The sequence below is a fragment of the Parus major genome, chromosome 23 (genome assembly GCF_001522545.3).
Source record: "Parus major isolate Abel chromosome 23, Parus_major1.1, whole genome shotgun sequence".
Taxonomy (NCBI): Eukaryota; Metazoa; Chordata; class Aves; order Passeriformes; family Paridae; genus Parus; species Parus major.
Window position 1 is genome coordinate 3,164,622 of NC_031791.1, and position 20,568 is coordinate 3,185,189.

At 45.9% G+C, this 20,568-nt stretch overlaps 1 protein-coding gene across 3 annotated transcripts; it reads left to right on the plus strand.

Annotated features, from left to right (window-relative positions):
• The first annotated feature begins 297 nt into the window (after positions 1 to 297).
• On the plus strand, positions 298 to 19,468 carry AGO4 (argonaute RISC component 4). Of its 3 annotated transcripts, none has more exons than XM_015649158.3 (19): positions 298 to 1,149; positions 7,152 to 7,317; positions 7,997 to 8,117; positions 9,081 to 9,262; positions 9,665 to 9,801; positions 9,881 to 10,015; positions 10,181 to 10,268; positions 10,699 to 10,846; positions 10,923 to 11,042; positions 11,269 to 11,397; positions 11,549 to 11,682; positions 12,135 to 12,319; positions 12,569 to 12,728; positions 12,836 to 12,955; positions 13,739 to 14,054; positions 14,326 to 14,460; positions 15,219 to 15,320; positions 15,535 to 15,734; positions 15,827 to 19,468. In XM_015649158.3, exons 3-19 carry the CDS (start codon positions 8,013 to 8,015, stop codon positions 15,933 to 15,935), a joined length of 2,505 nt encoding a protein of 834 aa, XP_015504644.1. In that variant the 5' UTR covers positions 298 to 1,149; positions 7,152 to 7,317; positions 7,997 to 8,012; the 3' UTR covers positions 15,936 to 19,468. The 3 variants fall into 3 exon arrangements, with proteins under 3 accessions (XP_015504644.1, XP_015504642.1, XP_015504643.1); XM_015649156.2 differs by lacking the exon at positions 298 to 1,149 and adding an exon at positions 4,535 to 4,636; XM_015649157.2 differs by lacking the exons at positions 298 to 1,149; positions 12,836 to 12,955 and adding an exon at positions 4,536 to 4,636.
• The last annotated feature ends 1,100 nt before the right edge of the window (positions 19,469 to 20,568 follow it).

The following is a 20,568-nucleotide window of genomic DNA, read 5'->3' on the forward strand; positions in this document are numbered from 1 at the left end:
TCCCGCCCCCTCCGCATGGACCAATCGTGGCTCCTGCCAGTGTACACTATTGCGCCGCCTGGAGATGGGGGCGCTTCTCGCGCCCGGCCTGAGGCGGGACCGTGCGGGGCCCTGAGGGACCGTGAGGGGACATGAGGAACCGTGAAGGGACATGAGGGACCGTGAGGGGCCGAGACGGGACGAAAAGGGATGTGAGGGGCCGAGGGGGGCCGAGAGGGACGTGAGGGCTGAGACAGAACGAGAGGGAACGAAGGGGGATGTGGGGGACTGAGAGGAATCGTGAGGGCACGAGAGGTGACTTGAGGGACCAAGAGCGTTTGTGAGGGACCGGGAGGGGACGTGCGGAACCGTGAAGGGACATGAGGGACCGTGAGGTGCCGAGACGGGACGAAAAGGGATGTGAGGGTCCGAGAGGAATCGTGAGGGCACGAGAGGTGACTTGAGGGACCAAGAGCGTTTATGAGGGACCGAGAGGGGACGTGAGAAAAAGTGAGGGGCTGGGAGGGACCGTGAAGGTCCCCGGGATTTTCAGCTCTGCCAGTTATCGACATTGTGGGGACGGGGCTGTGCTGCAAAATATTTCACGTTGTTTTATGGGTTAAACAGAGCCTATGTTTCTTTTTGATCTTCGGGTTATGGTACATGTCGTGTATCCGGGTGACTGTGTGGGTGAGAGCACACGAGTCGAGCTCATAGATATTATATACACACAGCTATTACTGTCAGCAGTGCCCTATTTACAGAATAAAATACATGCATTTTCCATTTGCTGCTGTACAGACATACTCTGAGCCAGCCCACTCATGTTAGGTGAATGAAGGCTCAAGCCTTTTGGGTAAATTCTTGCACTTTTTTTCAATTTATCTCTTGAATTTCTGAATATTCCCTCTACATATAGAGGATTTAAGTTTTACCTCTCGTAAGTCATCAAGTCTCATTATGTAGGTTTAACAACTTCTTTACTAACCTTGCTGCTTCGTGCTCCTTAAGTGAAGAAAAGAAAGGCTTCTGAAGCCAGAAAAATTTACTGAAATCACATAAGTCAATGAAGAACTACTCAACAGATGCAAATAACTTCATACTTCACAGATTTCACAGAATAATCTAAGTTGGAAGGGACCCATAAGGATCATCATATCCAGCTGGAAGGTGAATGGCCCGTACAGGGATATTCTAGTACAGAGTCAATCCAAGTGTGAAAATATTCTACCTTATCCATTTTTGCTACTTTGAGTTCTGTAGTTATTTTGGAGGGAGAGCCCTGAGGTGGGGTGAGTTTCAAAGACCCCGTTCTGATCTACAATTGGGAATAGACTGTTACATTTCCTTCCAAGTCAACCAGTGGGAGACGGCTATCACTGAAGGCAAGCCTATGGGGAAAAAAAAATAAAAAAAAAAGGTGTTTTGGGGTGTCCGGTCAGTTTTGGGGGTGTTTGCTAGCAGCTATAGTTTCATCAGGGACAGGGAGCAGATGGATTGATCTACCACGGCAGTTCACATAGAGCCAACAAACCTGAGAACAGAGGAAATGACAAAAGCAAATGTCCATGAAAACCACCACAATTACCACAGTTCTGCTTTTCTCTTGCTGCTGCAGGAGCTACAGTAATTAATTGAATACTTAGCATTTAGTAATGGGGGACAGATGCTGGCTCTGCACAAGCACCTCCCTAGGACTGTGCTCTCATTGCTGCATCAGGATGAGAGTCAGACTCAGCTGACAAGAAAAAGGTGGCAAAAAGATTTGCCTTATTATGTAATTTCTGATCCTGGGTTGTTACTCATACCTGGCACACAGAGGCAGCCATGGAACAGGTAAAATGTTTGCCACTAAGAATATTTTAAATGTAACACAGATTTTTAGCACTGGATCAAGCCCCATATTAATATATTTATATTATAAAAGCTAATTTAGGAATCTGTGTTTTGCTAAACAACTGCGTCCTCAACTTGTAGCAGATGATGTGTTTAGAAGGAAATCCTCAGAACCAATCCTGTCATAACTGATCTGTCATTCCCAAATCCAGTCTTGCCCCTGGAAATGTGCCTCTTTTCAATATTAGAGTGGGTTAACAGAGAAGTAGGTTTCTGACTGCTGTAGCAGTTGGGATGTATCAATATGTCTAAAATATTTATCAAGTTAATTTAATTTATAATGCAGCAAGTAAAGGCTTTAGTTATCACACTCAGCATCTTACAGGACTGAGCCTTTGTGTGTTGCAGATTTCTTGAGTCAGAGATTGTATCTTTGGTGTTTTGTTGTTTTTAAAGTACTATTTTTGTAGACCTACATACGTGTTTTTTATACATAGATATGCTGAATAATAGCGTGGAAATGTTGCCAGACGCTGTGGACTCTGTTACTGGTCTGGTAAAACTGTTTTTTTCCTCAGGTGTTCATCAGCTGCTGTCAGGAAATTATGAGAGAATCTCAGATCTATGTGAGAATCCCAGATTTCATTTCATTTAAAAATAGATTTTGATGTTTCAACTAGAAAAAATATCAGCCCCACAGGTTAAAAAAGGCAAATAAAGTGGACTCAGCATTTATTATTTATAAAATGTTTTGACTTCTGATTGTCTGGTGAGTCAGCAGAGAGCTGTTGGTTAAACAGAGCCCAGGGGGTGCACAAGGGAGCAACTCGCTAAAATAGCACAAACTGCTTAAAAAAGCAAAAAGTCCCTAGGCCCTTTATTTAATGGCACATGGATGGAAATGTTGTCTCTTTAACAGAGGATAAATTTATTGTCTGTGAAGATAAGAGGACGTGGCCATGGCAAGGTTCACCCCAGGAGCTGAACACCCTGGTCAGTGGAACACAGCGGGTTCCCACCACTGATGGTTCCCAGGTAGCTCCTGGGTGATGTCCATGATGATGGTCACCATGAGGTGCCAGTGACTCATGGATGTCCAGCCCTCATGGATCATCAGCCACTCTGTCCACAAAGCACCTCATGGGCTGGTGGTCACAACCCTGAGAGGTTCAGTGCTGTGGCTCACCTGACCTATACAAATCTTGTTTTGTCGGATGTTTAAAACCCTGCTGAGGCTGTTTAGCTGGTACTGTGAGTTATTCAGGGTGTCATTAATTGAGCAGGGAGAATTCCCTGGTTTTGGGGAGCAGTGGAGGACTGGTGAAGCTGGAGCTGCACCACTGTGGGTGGGCAGGCACCATCAGTGTAGCTATCATGCTGGAGTTCTGGGTTAATTATTAAACCTGCAAACAGGTGTCTTTTGGGACAGAACAGGAGAGGTATAGACAATTCCCTCCTTCCTGGTACCCGAGGGGCAGTGGCTCTCACCCCTACTGAGGTAGCTCTGGAAGGGCCACATGCGTGAGATGCACCCTGGGAAGAGCCAGCAGGTCAGGGAGGGTATCCTGGCACCCAGCCCTAGTGAGAGACAGCTGGAGTGCTGTGTCCAGTTCTGGGCTCCTCAGGACAAGAAAGACAAGGAGATGCTGGAGGGGGTGCAGCAGAGGCCACAGAGATTATTTGAGGTCTGAAGCATCTGCATCCCATCAATCCATATCAAGATCTCAAAGGCAGGTGCCAAGAGAATGGTGCCAAACTCTTTTCACCGAATCACAAAATTGTTGAGGTTGGAGGGGGCCTCCTGCAGATCATCCAGTCCAATTTCCCTGCCAAGGGACAGTCACCCAGAGCAGGTGACACGGGAATGTTTCTAGGTGAGTTTGGAACCTCTCTGGATGGGGAGATGATCTCCCTGGGCATCCTGTTCCATAATGCTTGGCCTTATGTAAAGTTCATCCTCATGCTGAGGTAGTGTTTTAGTTTATGGCCATTGCTCCTCACCCTGTTGCTGGGCACCAGTGTAAAGGGTCTTTTCGGTGGTGCTCAGCAACAGGATGAGGAGCAATGGCCATAAACAAAACCACAGTGTTTCACTGTAACATGAGGAAGAACTTCTTCATGTTGAGGGTGACCGAGCACTGGAACAGGTGGCCAGGGCGGGCGTGGAGTCTCCTTAGCTAGAGACATTCCAAACCTACCTGGACGCGTTCCTGTCACCTGCTCCGGTGACCCTGCCTTGGCAGGGGAGCTGGACTGGATGATCTCCAGAGATCCTTTCATTCAATACCTAAATATTCTGGGATTCCGTGATTCAGAGCCGTCACCTGTTGCGGCCGCGGGGTGGCGGGGCTGGGGTGCCCGCCCCGCGGGGGGGGGGGCGGCGCGCGTGCGCGAGCCGACGGCGCCGGGCAGCGCGGAGCGGCCTCTTCCTCCGTCCCTTCTCCTCCTTTTCCTCCTCTTCCTCCTCCTCCTCCTCCTCATCCCCGTCCCGGGAGCGCGCTCGGGCGCGTGCTGGCTGCGGCGGGGGCGCGCGCGGGCTCGGCGGGGGCGCAGCGCGGGGATTGTTCGCGCCGCCGCTCGGGGAAGCGGAACGCGGGGAGCGCTCCCCGCCGCGCCCCCGCTGCCTCCTCCTCCTCAGCCGCCGCCGCCTCCCGCCCCGCCGCCCCCGTGTCCGCGCCGGACCCCCACCCCGCCGCCAATATTCCCGAGATCAAGCGCTACGCGGCGGCGGCGGGGCCGGCGGCGGGGCCCGGGGCGGGCGGCGGGGCCGGCGGCGAGAGCAGCGAGGCCGCCACTGCCGCCATGGAGGCGCTGGGACCCGGTGAGAGCCGCGGGGGGGGGCGCGGGGGCCGCGGCCTGTCGGGCCGTGGCAGCGGGGCAAGGAGGCCGCGGGCCCGGCGGGGCTCCCCGGCAGCACCGGGGCCCGCTTGGAGCCGCCGGTGCCTCCCGATGCGGAGAAGCCGCAGCGGGTCGCGAAACTTTGCGCAGGGGTTGCGGATGTCCTCACGGCCCTACTGCTGCCGGGGCTACCGGGGTACGCGTCTCGCCCTCCCCGGGGTGAACGGGACGGGGCTGGGAGCGGGACAGCGACAGCGAGGGGACAGGCAGGGCTGTAGTGTCACAGCGATGAGCGCCCTGCAGCCTGTGCAGTGATAAGTTTTATGTTTGACATTGAGCCATTTCTGAGAGTTTAAGGTGATACTGTCTGAAAATACGGCTGTTTGTTTCTTTAACAAACTTCGTTTAAATATTGGTGGATTTTTGCATGTGGTGCTTTCCTGCTTGTATCTTAATTCCATGATTATTCTCCCATCAAATGCCTGCAGGATGTATTACTAGCCCTCAGTGGCCTGTACACCTGACCCATCAAGTTCCCATTCAAACGATTGGTATAAGTGAAGTGATGCTAATTTTGGTGTGATAGGAAGCGTTTATTGACAAAAAGGTGCAATTCCAGAAGAATCCAGAGTTTGAGGTAGTGAGGGCTGACTCAGAGCCTGCTGGTATGTGTGTGATGTATCGTGGTCTCCCTGAGTTCCAGCTGGAGAAGCAGATCCTCTTTCAGTTTTGAAAACTGCTTCCTGTCTGAAGCAATTCCGTTGAGGTGCTTAGTACATAATGGTTGTGGGGTAAGAGAAATTAAAATATAAGAGTACATACAACCCTAGTCAGGCTGATCAGATAAAAATCCTGTGATGCCAGGGCAGCCTGGCTTCAAATGGAAAACAACTTTTAGCTGATGCTGTAGAATCCTTTGAGAAATAACTTTAGGAAGGTGGAGATACAAGTTTTATCTCCTTGGGTCAGAAGAGAGGGCAGTGTTGCTGTGCATTTTTTTCAGAACTTGTCAATACCAAGGAAGGAAAATGCATAAATATAGTTGTCATTTAATCTCTTGCAGGAGGTCAGTGCCTGCACTTCCTTCAGACTAATTAGCATGGGATTAATGGATCATCTCTCATATCCAAATAAGCACAGCAAACTTTGATTGCCCTCAATGATTCATGCTTGTCGAGACAGCTGTAGTTTTTTAAACATTAACTGTACCCCACAACTGGTCTGACTGTGATGGAGCATGATCTGTCAGGCCAGTGTGGAGCCAGGAACGTGTCCTGTGGGGTGTCTGTCCCCAACAGTCCCCTGCCACTGCAGCTTTGCAGAGCTGACTCGGCAGTGTGCTTCAGCTGCTTACATGCTCTGTGTTCCTTCTGCTTAAAAATATTCCAGGGCTGGTGTCCTCAGGTTGGTAATTTTATTTGGTAATGCAGTAGCCAATGGATAGCTTTTAAATCCAGTATGAATCCCCTGGGATTTGGTCCTGGGTTTAGTTTATGGCTGTGTTAAAGTTTATTGCTGCACCCTGAAGTGTACCCAAATAGGAGTTGCCTACCTCGCCTCTCTCCTGGTACAAACTCTGAGACTTCATCTTACATGGATGCTGTCAGGTTATAATGCTAAAATTGCCCTAAGTTTTATGATAGGTTTATTATTGCATTCTAGTGAGTCTGCTTGCCCTCTCCTTTGCTACTCTACAACAGAGGGAAGACACTTTGATCACACTGAGCCCTTCTCAGATATAGACAAACCCATGAAAATATACTGATGTCATTGCTTTATGTGCAGTGTCAGCTGAGGCTCTGATCGATTTAAAAAATAGTCAGTTCAATCTCGTTAACATGGTATCTCAGATCTTAACACTTTGAGGAGGGTAACTAAAGGCTTCCCTAGTGACCAGCTTGCATGTGAGTAATGCTTCCAGGCCTCTAACTATTTCCTCCTTAGATCTGTTCCTGAAGCACTCCTTTTGTCCCAATGAAATATCTCTTCCATGCCTGTAGGAGTCCATACCTATCTAAGGCTTTCTCCCTTATCCTTCTACTTAGAGAGCATAAACTTTATGTTGGAATTTTAAATTGGATCACTGACATCTGAACTTGAAGCCTTTAGTGAAAACAATGACAAAGTGTGGCTTTTGTGGCTGTTGGTTTGTTTTAGACATGGAGGTAGGGATGTATTTATCTTTGCATTACATGAAAATACATAATATCTGCATGGTTGCATTCTCTCTCAGGATTCTGTGAAGTTTTAACCACGGTCATGAATAAATTCCACTAAAATTTTAAGAATGATTTATGGCACCTACCTATACATCTTTAGAGAACATGTTTTTTACCTTGAAGTTCTGAGCAGCTGGAAAAGTGAGCCTCTTTGAACGCCTCTGTTTGAAACCTCAGAAAGCTTAAGATTTCTTCCTGCCCAGTCAAAAAATCACCCATAGCATGAGAGGTTCATGGAGTGGACCATCACATCTCATACATTTTATCTGACTTTCCTAGGGCCCCCAACAAGCCTTTTCCAGCCGCCCCGTCGCCCAGGCCTGGGCACTGTTGGGAAACCCATCCGGCTCCTGGCCAATCACTTCCAGGTTCAGATCCCTAAGATTGATGTTTATCACTATGATGTAGATATCAAACCAGAGAAACGCCCCCGAAGAGTCAACAGGTAGGAGTTACTTAATAAAGGTTTATTGATTTAAATTAAGTGTATATACCTGAATGTAGGAAACCTGTGCATCTTAGGAATTCTCCATATGCTAAAGGTCTGTTTGTATTTGTACTTTGGTCAGCAGTTGTTTTTCAGTGAACTATAATATTCTTGCAATTGGCCTGTAATCTGGAAGGCTCTGAGAAATGTACTGAGCATTGACCTCCAGAGGTTTTATTTTACAGTCTGCAAGTCAATGTCACTGGTAATTGTTCCACAGCCTGTTACACAAATGTGTAGCAGCTGAGGGGAGGCATTTCAGGTTGTAGATTTTGGAGTCCATATGTGGATCATTCCACAGAGCGCTCCCACCAACCCCAAGGCAGGTGCTTGTGTCTGCTTCTGTGTGTGAACATCCCTCCAGGTTCCTCTGCTTGTTTTGGCTGTAGCTCTGCTGACAGCCACCTGACAGACTGCTGTACAGACACCTGTACAAACACCTGTGTGTGCCACTTGGGTGTCTTAACCTGGAGGTGACATTTACAGCTTTCTGGTATGACCTGGGGATGCTTTCTTGCATTATTGGTTTTCATATCTTGCTCCATTGAGAAAAAGTGAAAAAAAAAGAATTTTAAATTGTGTAAGCTCATTACTGATTTTTCTGTTCTTCCACTTAATTCAATGAATCACTGCCTAGGGAGGTGGTGGATACGATGGTGAGGCACTTCAAGATGCAGATATTTGGGGATCGGCAGCCTGGGTATGATGGGAAGCGGAACATGTACACTGCACACCCCTTACCCATTGGCAGGGACAGAGTAAGTGTTGCTTTAAGTTTCCACGGGAAAACTATTACAGTGTTATTTGAAAAGTGTTCTTTTACTGACATAAACCCAAAACACTATCACACCTATTGGTGTAGTCTGTGTGACAGACAGGACCAGTCAGGGTCTCTATCTCACTGGTGTTTTACTGAAGTTTGTGGTTTTGGGTTTCTGATTCTCAGTTCTTCAGCTACAGAATATCATGAGCCTTGAGAACTACATTGTGCTCTTATAGCTGTAAGGAGACTATTTTTCTTTCACCCTGATGGGAACTTCCCTTTTCCCTGTTCTGACCCTCGTTCTGCTGCTGAATGATAAAGTCATTGTAGCTGACAACAACTCTGGCTGGGTTTAGTTGTGCTGTGGAGATACATCCTCCTGTTCCATGGGAACAACCAGATCAGCTGTTCCTGCGTTGCACAGGGATCCCAGCTCTAAAGAAAACTTCAGCCCATCTGCTGATTTCTCAAGGGATCCCAAGGGATCAGGTCATTGCTATGCCTTAGGGGATGTCGAGGATGAGTTCACAGTCACTCTCTGGGCTGTGAGAATCATTCCAAGTGCTGTGCTAGAACTCTGAGATATGTGTTTCCCAGTGAGTCTCCTTTTTGACCAAAAGTTTTTCTTGCCTTCCCATTTGGTTCACAAAACATCCTTTTATTAATTGTCTGACTTAAAAAAGTGACTCACCATTCTCCAGAGCTTTGATGTCACCATACTAATTACTGCTTAAAATTTACATTTAAAGATACTTCAGTGCAGTTTCTCATGAATAAATTACAAACTTTCAAAGTCCTGAGAGAACCATTTGTAATGTTTTAAGGTCATTACACAAACTAAAAATCAAAAATACAGATTCAAAGGACACCTAGGAGAAAACTGTATTGTTGCTGAGTGTTGTGTCTGTCTGCAATCCATGACAAAAGCTCGTGCTTAATTTTCTGGTGCCTGTGGCAGGTGGATATGGAGGTTACGCTTCCAGGAGAGGGGAAGGACCAGACATTTAAGGTTTCCATTCAGTGGGTGTCAGTCGTCAGCCTTCAGATGCTGCTCGAAGCTCTGGCAGGGCACTTGAATGAAGTTCCTGAAGATTCTGTACAGGCACTGGACGTAATCACACGGCACCTTCCCTCCATGAGGTAGGGTACCATGAGGTACTTGTAGAGCTTTCCTGACTGGAACTATCTTCTATCCATCTTAACATTTGTGTTCATTATTCCTTGCTGCTGATCTGCTTCTGTTACACTCCTGTGGTAGAAGGGATGAGGGATACAGCCATGTAATTCAACACCTGCCTTACAAATTTGCACTAGAATAGGGAAATGTGATCTGAACTAAGGCCTTGTGTCTGCTGGTCATGTTTCTAACAGGAATTTGCTGTACCCTTTCCAGCTGCAGTGTCACAAAAGGCTTTGTGTGCTTGCCATAAGTCAGCTCTGACGGTTATAACATGCTGTAGAAAGGTGTTTTAAACACTATAGGTGTGAATGTAAAAAGTATATAAAAAAATGCTCAGAGTTTTAATTTCCTTATTTTTTCAGGTACACCCCTGTGGGTCGCTCCTTTTTCTCCCCTCCTGAAGGTTATTATCACCCCCTGGGAGGGGGCAGGGAGGTCTGGTTTGGCTTCCACCAGTCGGTCCGTCCTGCCATGTGGAACATGATGCTCAACATTGATGGTGTGTAGGAGATTCTGCCTCACTCATGTAACAGAGTTCTTTATGCTTCCCAGTTAATTTTCTTGTCTTCTTATCTTAGTGTCAGCGACTGCTTTCTATCGTGCCCAGCCTATCATTGAGTTCATGTGTGAGGTCTTGGACATCCAGAACATCAGTGAACAAAGCAAACCTCTGACAGACTCCCAGCGCGTCAAGTTTACCAAAGAAATCAGAGGTAAAAGCTTGTCCTAAAGCTGCTGCAAGAAAATACTGAAACCTGCTCATACTATGTTGTAGTGAAAATTTGCAAGGCGCATGGAGAACTGGGCTGTTCCTTTTTGCCTTCATCCTCTTCAAAGGTGATTCCTGTCCCTGAATTTATTTTCTGTTGGGTTTTCAGGTCTAAAAGTAGAGGTTACCCACTGTGGCCAGATGAAGAGAAAATACCGAGTTTGCAATGTTACCCGGCGACCAGCCAGTCACCAGACGTATGTATCAAGCACAGCCTGGCAGTTCTTAAAATCTTCAACCTATTAAATGTATCTGGAATATATTTGCTATATTGTTTATGCAGGCATAGTTGATTCTGGAGGTGAAGGAGCTGTGTGGCTTTACAGGAATGTTAAGTCTTAGTGGAGCAGAGGAATAGTGTGGGTTTTGACTACTGCTTTATTTCCTTCAGCTCAGGAAAACTGAGCTATATCCTGGCTTTAAAAAACAGTTATCAAAAGCTCCTGTTTTAAAAATAGGTAAAATACTATTAAATCAGTATATAGTCTAAAATCTTTTCATAAAGAAGAGATCCAGTAACTAAGGAGAACAGAGATTTTCTAAAGGTAGTCAGGAATAGTTTTTTCATACCATTTTATCCTTTAAAAGAATCTGACGAAGTCTAACCAGAACAAATATAATTTCCAGGTTCCCTCTGCAGCTGGAGAACGGGCAGGCCATGGAGTGCACAGTAGCTCAGTATTTTAAGCAGAAGTACAGTCTACAGCTGAAATACCCTCATCTGCCCTGTCTGCAAGTGGGACAGGAGCAGAAACACACGTACCTGCCACTGGAGGTAAGGATCCAAGTCCTGCACTCTGGGGTGTCCTCTGTCAAATGGTGTAACAGCACCTCTCCCTGCCCCTGTGTAGGTGTGTAACATCGTGGCAGGCCAGCGGTGTATCAAGAAGCTCACAGACAATCAGACCTCAACCATGATAAAAGCAACAGCCAGGTCTGCCCCAGACAGGCAGGAGGAGATCAGCAGACTGGTGAGTATTTTTGCAGCTGCACAGTGTGTGTTTGTTACTTCTCATGGCTTTTCCATAGCATTGGAGCAGGTGATGTTGAGCAGCATGACCAAGAGGGAAGTCTTGAAGAAGAAAAGTCTGTCTTGGTTAAAACAAATCCTTCTAAACAGAAAGGCTGTTGATGACAAAGAGGGCAGAGTCACCTGAAACTTTAGTGTAATGACATCAGTACTTGTCCTGTCCCCAGGTGAAGAGTAACAGTATGGTTGGTGGGCCTGATCCATATCTGAAGGAGTTTGGAATTGTTGTCCATAATGAAATGACAGAGCTGACAGGCAGAGTTCTGCCAGCCCCAATGCTGCAGTATGGAGGCAGGGTGAGTTTCCATGTCTTGTAAAACTCCTTATCCTGAGGTTATTGAAATTCATGAGATGTTTTTTTGTATCTTCTCATGAGGCTTCCTCTGGTGGGCTACAGTCAAAATGGAGCAGCACTTGATTTCTAATTTGCCTTTGGTTTTTACCTAGAACAAGACTGTGGCCACACCAAACCAAGGCGTGTGGGACATGAGAGGGAAACAGTTCTATGCTGGCATTGAGATTAAAGTTTGGGCTGTTGCCTGTTTTGCTCCTCAGAAACAATGCAGGGAAGACTTGCTGAAGTAAGTATTTTCCTATTTATTCAGGATTCTATCTCAAGATATATTTTTCTCATGTGTGAAAGGTAATGTGTGGTATAAATTGATTTTCCCCTGCCCTTCAAATTACTCTACAGAATCCTAAAGAAAGATGTTTTGTGAACCACTGATTGCTAAAAATCATGGTTGCAATAATGCTCAGATAAATTAGTGAAAATTTACCAGAGCATCAGTATTAGTTTGGGAGTCTGCCTCAGGATGTTCATCTCAAATGTCTGTTTCTGTAAGGCTTGTAAAATTACAGAAGCTTCCTCAGAGAGGATTAGAGTCATATTAGTGAGTTCTTGATGGGGGTAGAATTGCTAAAAAATGATTACTGTAGTGCTGTGAAATAGCAGAAACAGTGTAGATCTGGTTGGTAAAACTGATGAGTGAACCATAGTGAAAAGGCCAGAACAAATCCACTTCTATTTCAGGAGTTTCACAGACCAGCTGCGCAAGATCTCCAAGGACGCCGGGATGCCAATCCAGGGCCAGCCCTGCTTCTGCAAGTATGCCCAGGGTGCAGACAGTGTGGAGCCCATGTTCAAACACTTAAAGCTGACTTATGTTGGCCTGCAGCTGATCGTGGTGATTCTGCCCGGGAAGACGCCTGTGTACGGTATGGAGAAGGGGCTGTAAAGTGATCAGGAGTTTTACTGCAAATGGGTGGCAGGAAGGTGGCAGAGGAGGCAATGGGTTCTCTTGAAAAGAGTGTTTTGGAGCTGGTTTGTCAGGCCTGGTTGGAGAAGTTGTGTATTACCAAAGAGCAAACTGAACCTTTGTCAGTGAAGTTTCAAGGATCTGAATTACAGTAACATTTGAAAAAAATAAGAGCAAGCAGGAACCACTGCCTTATTTTCTGTCACAGCTGAAGTCAAGCGGGTTGGAGATACTCTTCTAGGCATGGCCACGCAGTGTGTTCAGGTAAAGAATGTGGTCAAAACCTCACCACAAACGCTGTCCAACCTGTGTCTGAAGATCAATGCTAAGCTCGGAGGAATCAACAATGTGCTGGTACCTCATCAAAGGTGAGATTCAATCAAAAGCTCTTTGTAATGTCTGCATTGTCAAGGAAAATGGTGTTGTTTTGTTGTGTTTGCTAAAATGATACTTTTCAAAATAAAACACACTTTAGAAATTCCCACAGTCTGGAGTGGACAGTGGAGGATATGTCTGCATTTGGAGTGTTCCCAGTAAACCCTGAGCCAAGGGGAGTCAGAGCCATCCAGCAGTCAGAGCCACCAAACTCACCAAGGTTTTTTTCCTGTCTCTTTCCTGCCTTTGGATTCACTCAGTGTACCTTTTCCTCGTGCCACCTTCAAAAGCATCCTGTGTTTGCGTCCAAATTGAAAGAGAAGGAATGAGGAGGAGTGACTTGGAATCAATGCTTGTAACTTGGTCTGCCTTTGATCCTGTCCTTGTCACTTTCTGTTCTTTCTGGACTGTAAGTGCTGGAGGCAGAAAATGTTGCCCTTAAAGACTCACAGGTTTCAGTTCTGTTTAGCGCTTTCGATGCACCTTCCTCAGCTGTAATTTTTTTTTATTCCTCTTTCTTTTTGCTGTTCTTACTTATTATTATGAGTTGATAAGAGGCTACCTCTCCTGTCAAGTCAGGATGAGGATTTTTTAAAAATATAATAAATTAATTATTTGGGTTATTTAGCCTAGAGAAGACAAGGTTGTGTGGAAACCTCACAGTACCTTCCAGTATCTGAAGGGGCTGACAAGGAGGCCAGATAGGGAGAGGTAGTAATGGCTTCAAACTGAAAGAGAGTATATCTAGATTAGAAATTAGCAAGGATTTGTTCCCTGTGAAGGTGGTGATGCCCTGGCACAGGTTGCCCAGAGAAGCTGTGGCTGCCCCATCTCTGGAAGCGTTCAAAGCCAGGTTGGACAGGGCTTGGATCAGCTTGGGATAGTGCAAGGTGTCCTTGCCCAGGGCAGGGGGTGGAACTGGCTGGGCTTTAAGGTCTTTTCCAACCCAAACCCTTCTGGAATTCTGTGATTCTAACTAATAAACCTTAATCTTATCAAACAGGCCCTCAGTATTCCAGCAGCCAGTGATCTTCTTGGGAGCAGATGTCACTCACCCTCCAGCTGGGGATGGGAAGAAGCCATCCATCGCAGCTGTGGTGGGCAGCATGGATGGGCATCCCAGCCGCTACTGCGCCACAGTGCGTGTGCAGACCTCGCGCCAGGAGACCTCCCAGGAGCTACTCTACAGCCAGGAGGTGATCCAGGACCTGACCAACATGGTGCGGGAGCTGTTGATCCAGTTCTACAAATCCACTCGTTTCAAGCCCACGAGGATCATTTACTACAGAGGGGGAGTGTCGGAAGGACAGATGAAGCAGGTATTGTCTTACCATTTTTTGTTACTCATGAAAAGGGGTTGATATATAGTTATGTGGATTATAAGGGATTGGCCCTTGAAAAAATATGTTTATTTATGTGGTTTATATTTGTTATTGGAAAAATTAAGTCTCCTTGAATTGTCCTGGGCAAACACAATGTACATTTACCAGTCTGATCATGTCCCTGACAATGTGGCATTTGTAGACGGGTAAAAAAATAATCAAATACCTACTGAATTCATCACACAGTAGTTAAATCTTCTGCTTATAGGTAGCTTGGCCAGAGTTGATTGCCATCCGGAAGGCCTGCATTAGTTTGGAAGAAGATTATAGACCTGGAATAACCTACATTGTTGTGCAGAAAAGGCATCACACCAGGCTGTTCTGTGCTGACAAAACTGAAAGGGCAAGTACTGACTCCATGAGGGGGAGGTGATGGCACAGGAAAGTGGCATTGTTTGATTCAATGGGGTGGAATCTGTCTTGCCCACTAAAGCTGTAAAGCAGCAGCAGTACTGGCTGGTAACAGGCTTTCTCTACCAAAATAACCAGTTCCTCCCTTTTTTATTGCTCTACATCAGATAGAACAGCTTGTTCCTCCTTTTGAAATAGGTGTGCTCAGTATCCTAGTATTTGTATACCTGGAGACGTGTCCTGGGTTTTTCTAGTCCAGGATTCCTGATGATGAGCTGACCTGGCTGTTCACTCTGTTCCCTGTCTCCAGGTGTATCTAAGATGTGCCTGTGGCAGAAATCCACAGGCCAGCTGAGGAACCTTCTTTAGGAAAGAGATTGATCTGAGGTTTGCTTAAAAACCCAGATCTCTGGGGTGTGAGAGCAAACAAGGGTACGAAATAAATTTATCTCAGGAATCTGCATTTTCAGATCCTGAATTACTTGTGTAGGCTTTATCCTACTCTGCAGTTTTAATGGTGCTGACAAGGGTTTTATTTTCCTCTGATGACACACCAGCTGGATTTGGTGAAGTTTCTAAAAATGAATTCACAGAGAACATTTTCATTCCTCCTGTGTAAACGACCTTAATATATTTTCACCTTTTTGAGCAGTAAATTCTCCAGCAGCTTTCAATAGAAGCTACCTTTGAAAGCATTTTGGAGTCACATCCAGAAAATCCCATGGACTAATAATAAACCTTTCTCACTAGGTGGGTAAAAGTGGCAACGTACCAGCAGGCACTACTGTGGACAGCACCATCACACATCCCTCTGAATTTGACTTTTACCTCTGTAGCCATGCAGGAATTCAGGTAATGTCAGCTCCGCTGTGCTCAGGCTGTGCAACTAAATCCTTGTAGCTGTCCCCATGGGAAATGTCACTTCTGTTTGTTGCTTGGCAGACTCAGAGTGTGTTGGTGCCTGCTTGGCACTGACTCCTCAGTGCCTGCCGGAAGGTGCAGCCTGCAGGTACCACCTCTGTCCTTGCTGTTGCTCTCCAACTCACTGCTCACCTGTTCTCTGCAGGGAACCAGCCGGCCCTCCCACTACCAGGTGTTGTGGGATGACAACTGTTTCACAGCAGATGAGCTGCAGCTGCTGACGTACCAGCTGTGCCACACATATGTGCGCTGCACCCGCTCTGTCTCCATCCCCGCGCCTGCCTACTATGCCAGGCTGGTGGCTTTTCGGGCCAGGTACCATCTTGTGGATAAGGATCATGACAGGTAAGGAGTGGCCTCATCATCCTATTAAGCAGATAGAGAAGCTAAGCTATGCTGCTTGTCCCAGTTGTTCATGGGTGTGTGTCTGCTCACAGCGCTGAGGGCAGCCACGTGTCGGGGCAGAGCAACGGCCGCGATCCCCAGGCGCTGGCCAAGGCTGTGCAGATCCACCATGACACCCAGCACACCATGTATTTTGCTTGAGAGCACCTGGGAAGATGAGGCAAAAACAACAACCCACGCAGTCCTGAAGTGTTTGGAAGCCTCCTGCTCTGTCCAGGGCCAGGGGATTTCGGACTGCCCACTACCAGCAGCTCCGGACAGTCGCACTGAATCTGTTCTTCACTGCAACGTCTGATGCACCAACACAATTGAGCCATTTGTTTCATTGTTTTCTGTACTAGAAATCCATAGACTTGTCTTTTCTGATGCATTGGACTGAATTTTTACCTCAAAGCGCAAAGGCTGATCATCCTGAAATTTTTCAAGGACTTGGCACGAAAAGTTTCTATCAAATCTTTTGCTAGCTGTGGTTTTTCAGTTCTCCTCATCCCATGAGCTGACGGTGACTGCTGCTCTGTCTCCGTGCCCTGCTTTGTGAGTATGATGTGATGGCAAAATGTTTTATCCAGCTCGCTGTAATCCTTCTGTCGTGTGGGGCCATAGATTTTTTAATGGAGATTTTAGACTTCACTACTGTAAATGCCTTTTAACAAACATAACTTTCACGGTATTGCAGTTTTTTGTCAGTTTTACTAATTATCTTTTTAATCTCTGCAGACTTGGGCTGCAAAGCAATTGCACTATACTGCGAGTTAATAGGTGGTTCTTGTTCTGTGAATGTGTAATATAACCAATAGTGATGCCTGTCAGTAGATTTTGATGATAATGGTTATAAATAATACTGCCATGGTATCATAACAAGTACTGAACCATCATTTCCCCCTTCTAAAAATGATAAAACAAAAAAAAAAAATTAGCTTTTAGGTATTTTGCAAACTTTTACAAAAGTGCCCACTTTATGCTGCTGTGTGGTTTGATAAATCTAAGTGATTTTAAAACTTTTTTCTCATAGAAGGTTTAACTTTGGCAATAAATCTTTGTTTTTTAAGCCCCCCCAAACAGTGTAATTTTCTAGCTGAGGATTGTGCATGACTTTAACCGACATTCTCATGTCATTTTCTGAACACACAATTTGGCAGTTTCTGAAACAGATTAGAAAAGACGCATTTCCATGCTTTTTTTAAGAATTATTTTTAACTGTTTTGTATTCACTGTTGGTGTCCTGTCTACGACATTTTTTATAAGCTTGGAAACTGGGCGTTCCATGTAGAAAAGGCCAACGTGTGCAGTTGAAATGTATTGTGTGACAGGCAACCTGAGGACTTGTACCAGCATTTTTAACTGTTTTTTTTTCCTGGGAATCTGGGTTGCCCACACAACTGCATATACAGCATTGTTGAACCCGTGTGAGTCTCAAATGCTGATTCTGTCCCAGCCTAGAAATTAGGGTTTTTAATCTGCTTGGCTTTTTTCAGCTGCAACCTGTAATCCAGAACAGGGACGTGGTTTCCCTCGTATTCCTGTAATCCATGAACATTGTAATTTAAGACTAGATTCCTTACTGTATACCTGAGTTAGTGCAAATTAAAGTTTATTCCTAAACTAAGGAGGAGTTTGAGAAGCCCAAGGATTGCACTGTGGTCTCTGATACTTGTGTGGGGTTTGCTGCTAAGTTGTCTGCTGTCCCAAAGCTTAGGAACCAGCCCCCTCCAAATTTCAGCAATAGGAAATGTTGTTTCCTTCAGTCTTTAAGCTTGTAAATAAATGAAAGTTTACATTTCTAAATGCTGTTGTTTTCAGTTGTACCAGAGTACACTGAACATCTTCAAACAGTTTTATAACCTCCTTGCCAGTAGGAAGTCTCATAAATTAAGTTTAACTTCTTTTCCATTTCTGTTGAAAATGGGACTGAAGTGAACCCTGCTCCCGGCATGTGCCAGGACAGGTTTAGATTGAAAAAACGAAAAGATTCTTTTAAGTTTTTTAACTTTTCTTTTAAAGAATACCTCACTTGTGTAATAAAATCAGGACATGTGGGTGGGAGACTGACCGCTGCTTTTCTCAGTACTCGTTCAGGGAGAAGATACAAAAACCCTTTTTAGAGTGAACTCTGACTGACCCAACACACACGGAGAACTTTGGCACCTTGAAAAGCACCTGAGCACCTGTTGGAGGTGGTAGGATCCAAGATCCCTAATTTGAGTTTGTGCACTAGGAATGGGGCTGGTTTAACAGGGGTGCATAAGAAATGAACTTTATCACAAATTAGTTGTCCAGTGCCAAGCACTCCTGGTTGAGACTGAGGGAAGGAAGAGACTCTCCTTGGTTTGCCTGTGACTGGATATTTGACCAGGTGGACCATTGGCCCCTGGTGAGCCCTGGGCCAGCACCCGAGCAGGGCTGGTGTGAGCCCACTCCGGGCACAGGGCTGGAGTTTTGGTGGGAAAGCACTGAAGTTCAGGATCCAAATTGCAGCAGTGCTGCCCTAGGCAGGTCTGAGCCCAAGTCTGGAGGACTTGAGGACCTGGGTGAGCCCTGTGGGCCTGACTGACTCGTTCTGCATGTGTCAATCAATGGGAAGATGTGCATTCTGTAGCTGTAGTTTTAGGGTGTTTTTTGTTTTTTGGGTTTTTTTTAATAAATAAAGCCTGTTGGCCACTGTTTAGCTCTGTGGTGTGAAAGATTTTAAATGTAGCAAAGTTCAAAGAGTTGGGGAAGGGGGTGGTTGATATATCTAAAATATATATATATATAAAAAAAAAGGGGGGGGGGAGGGGGCAGAAATCCTGTTTTCCACCCGATTCTGCTTGCTTTGTCCCTGCTGAGTTCTGAACAAGCCCTGGCAATCCCTAGTTAGCCTGTATCCACCAGTCTGGCTGTTGTTGTCTGTCAGTTACCCAGGCTTGTGCCCGGAGCTACATCCAAAGGGTGCAGAGGTCAGGGCACGGGATGTCCGGTGTCCACCCTCGCTCAGCCCTTTGGATGGGGAAGGGCCCTGGTTCAGAGCTGGTCTGACAGCACCGACCCCCAACCCCTTTGTGGATGTCCTGTACGAGTTTTCTGGCTCAATAGCGAGGGAGTGACTCTGCTTTCATTTTCAGAAGGCAGGGCCAGAGGGCATTGATCCATCCCCATCCTGATCCACTGCGAGGCTCTTTCCCTGTGCACTGGAGGAAAGATCTTGCACTAAATATCACTTACAGATTTTCTTAGACCTTGCTATTGGCATTTTCATATTTCTATGTCTAGAGGCTGCAACTTCAATGTAAAATGTTTGCATTTGTTCAGTTTGACTTCTGATGTAATTTTTTGGTTTCTATATTGTTAGACTTGTAATGTTTCAAATGGTATTTTATTAACTTTGGACTGGATGTATGTCTCTAGCAATACGAGGTACTTTCTAAACTGTCCTGGGGCTCACAGCCCCATGTCGAGGTAAGATGCTGATCGTGTACAATTGCAATGTATTTTTTTTTTAGCCTGCAGGGGTATTTTGTGTTCATGTGTCCAAAAATAATAATAATAAAAAATTGGCATTCTTGTGCCAAATGTTCTGTTTTTCCTTATTGGTGTCCAATAAATGCAATGTACAGAATGAGCAACCAACACTGTTGCCTGTAAACAAATGTCTTAAACTATTTAACTTTTAATTAAAACTTGTACACAATCTGTCACCTGTGGAACTCATTACCACAATATATGTATTTCTGATGCATTAAGAGTTAGCAAGTTAAAGAAATACCTATGGGTGACATCTCCCAAGATCCTAAAGGAAGCTGAAATTGCAAATCCCAGGGGTGGGGTTCAGAATGGGCCCATTTTTATAATATTTGGGAAATTACAGAGAAAATTTGGTGTTCATGGTCTGTACCTGCCTGGAGAGGGGATTCTATATCTGAGAGCTTCATCTTCTCTATGTGAGGTTAGGGTTTATCCTAACCTCAGACAGCTCCTCAGACAGCTGCACTGCACTATAAATAATGCAGGAAGAACAGGAAAAGCTTTTGGAGGAGACTGGAGCATGGGAACTGTGACTGAAACCAGGACAGGATTGTCTGAAATGCCAATACCTTTTGCAGCCCTGCATTAGGTGTCAGTTCTGCTTGCAGGGCAAGTCCTGGGGCTTTGGCACTGAGGTTGCTCAGCCTCATGGAAACCTGAGGAGGTTTCCCCAAGGTTTGCTCATCCTGGTGTCTTCCAAACATGATGTAAAGGCCTCTTGGACCAAACCTCAGGAAGCCAGAACTGAGTGATGCGCGGGATTCAGTGCCCCAGGCTTGCTGTCTGTGCAGCTCTGACTCCAAAATCCCAGCTGGGTCCTGCTCCAGCCACTCCCTCGGGACAGCAGGAGCTGCTGTCTAGCAAAAGGCAGGAATGTTTTGACAGCATGAAGTCCTGTGGCTTTTCCACAGGTTTCATGGAATGGCCCAGCCAGGAACACACACCTGGGCTCGTTTTGGGAATGACGCTCCTGGGGTTTATGGTGTTATTGACAACGTCAAGGCACAGGATCGGGAATTGCATTTCCTGGGAAGGACAGGTCTGGAAGGTGGTGGGAAACGGGATGGAAAAGGGACGCTCTACCCGGTTTTATTGATTTAGATGGAGCAGGACCACGGGGAATTCCTGCCTTGCTCCTGGCATGGAGAGGTTCAGGGCACTGCAGGAATGACCATACACCGGCCGATGCAAGAAGTACCGCTTCCTCAGCCCGCCCGCACAAAATGAATACAAAAATAATAATAAAAAAAAAACAAAATGTAAAAAAACCCAA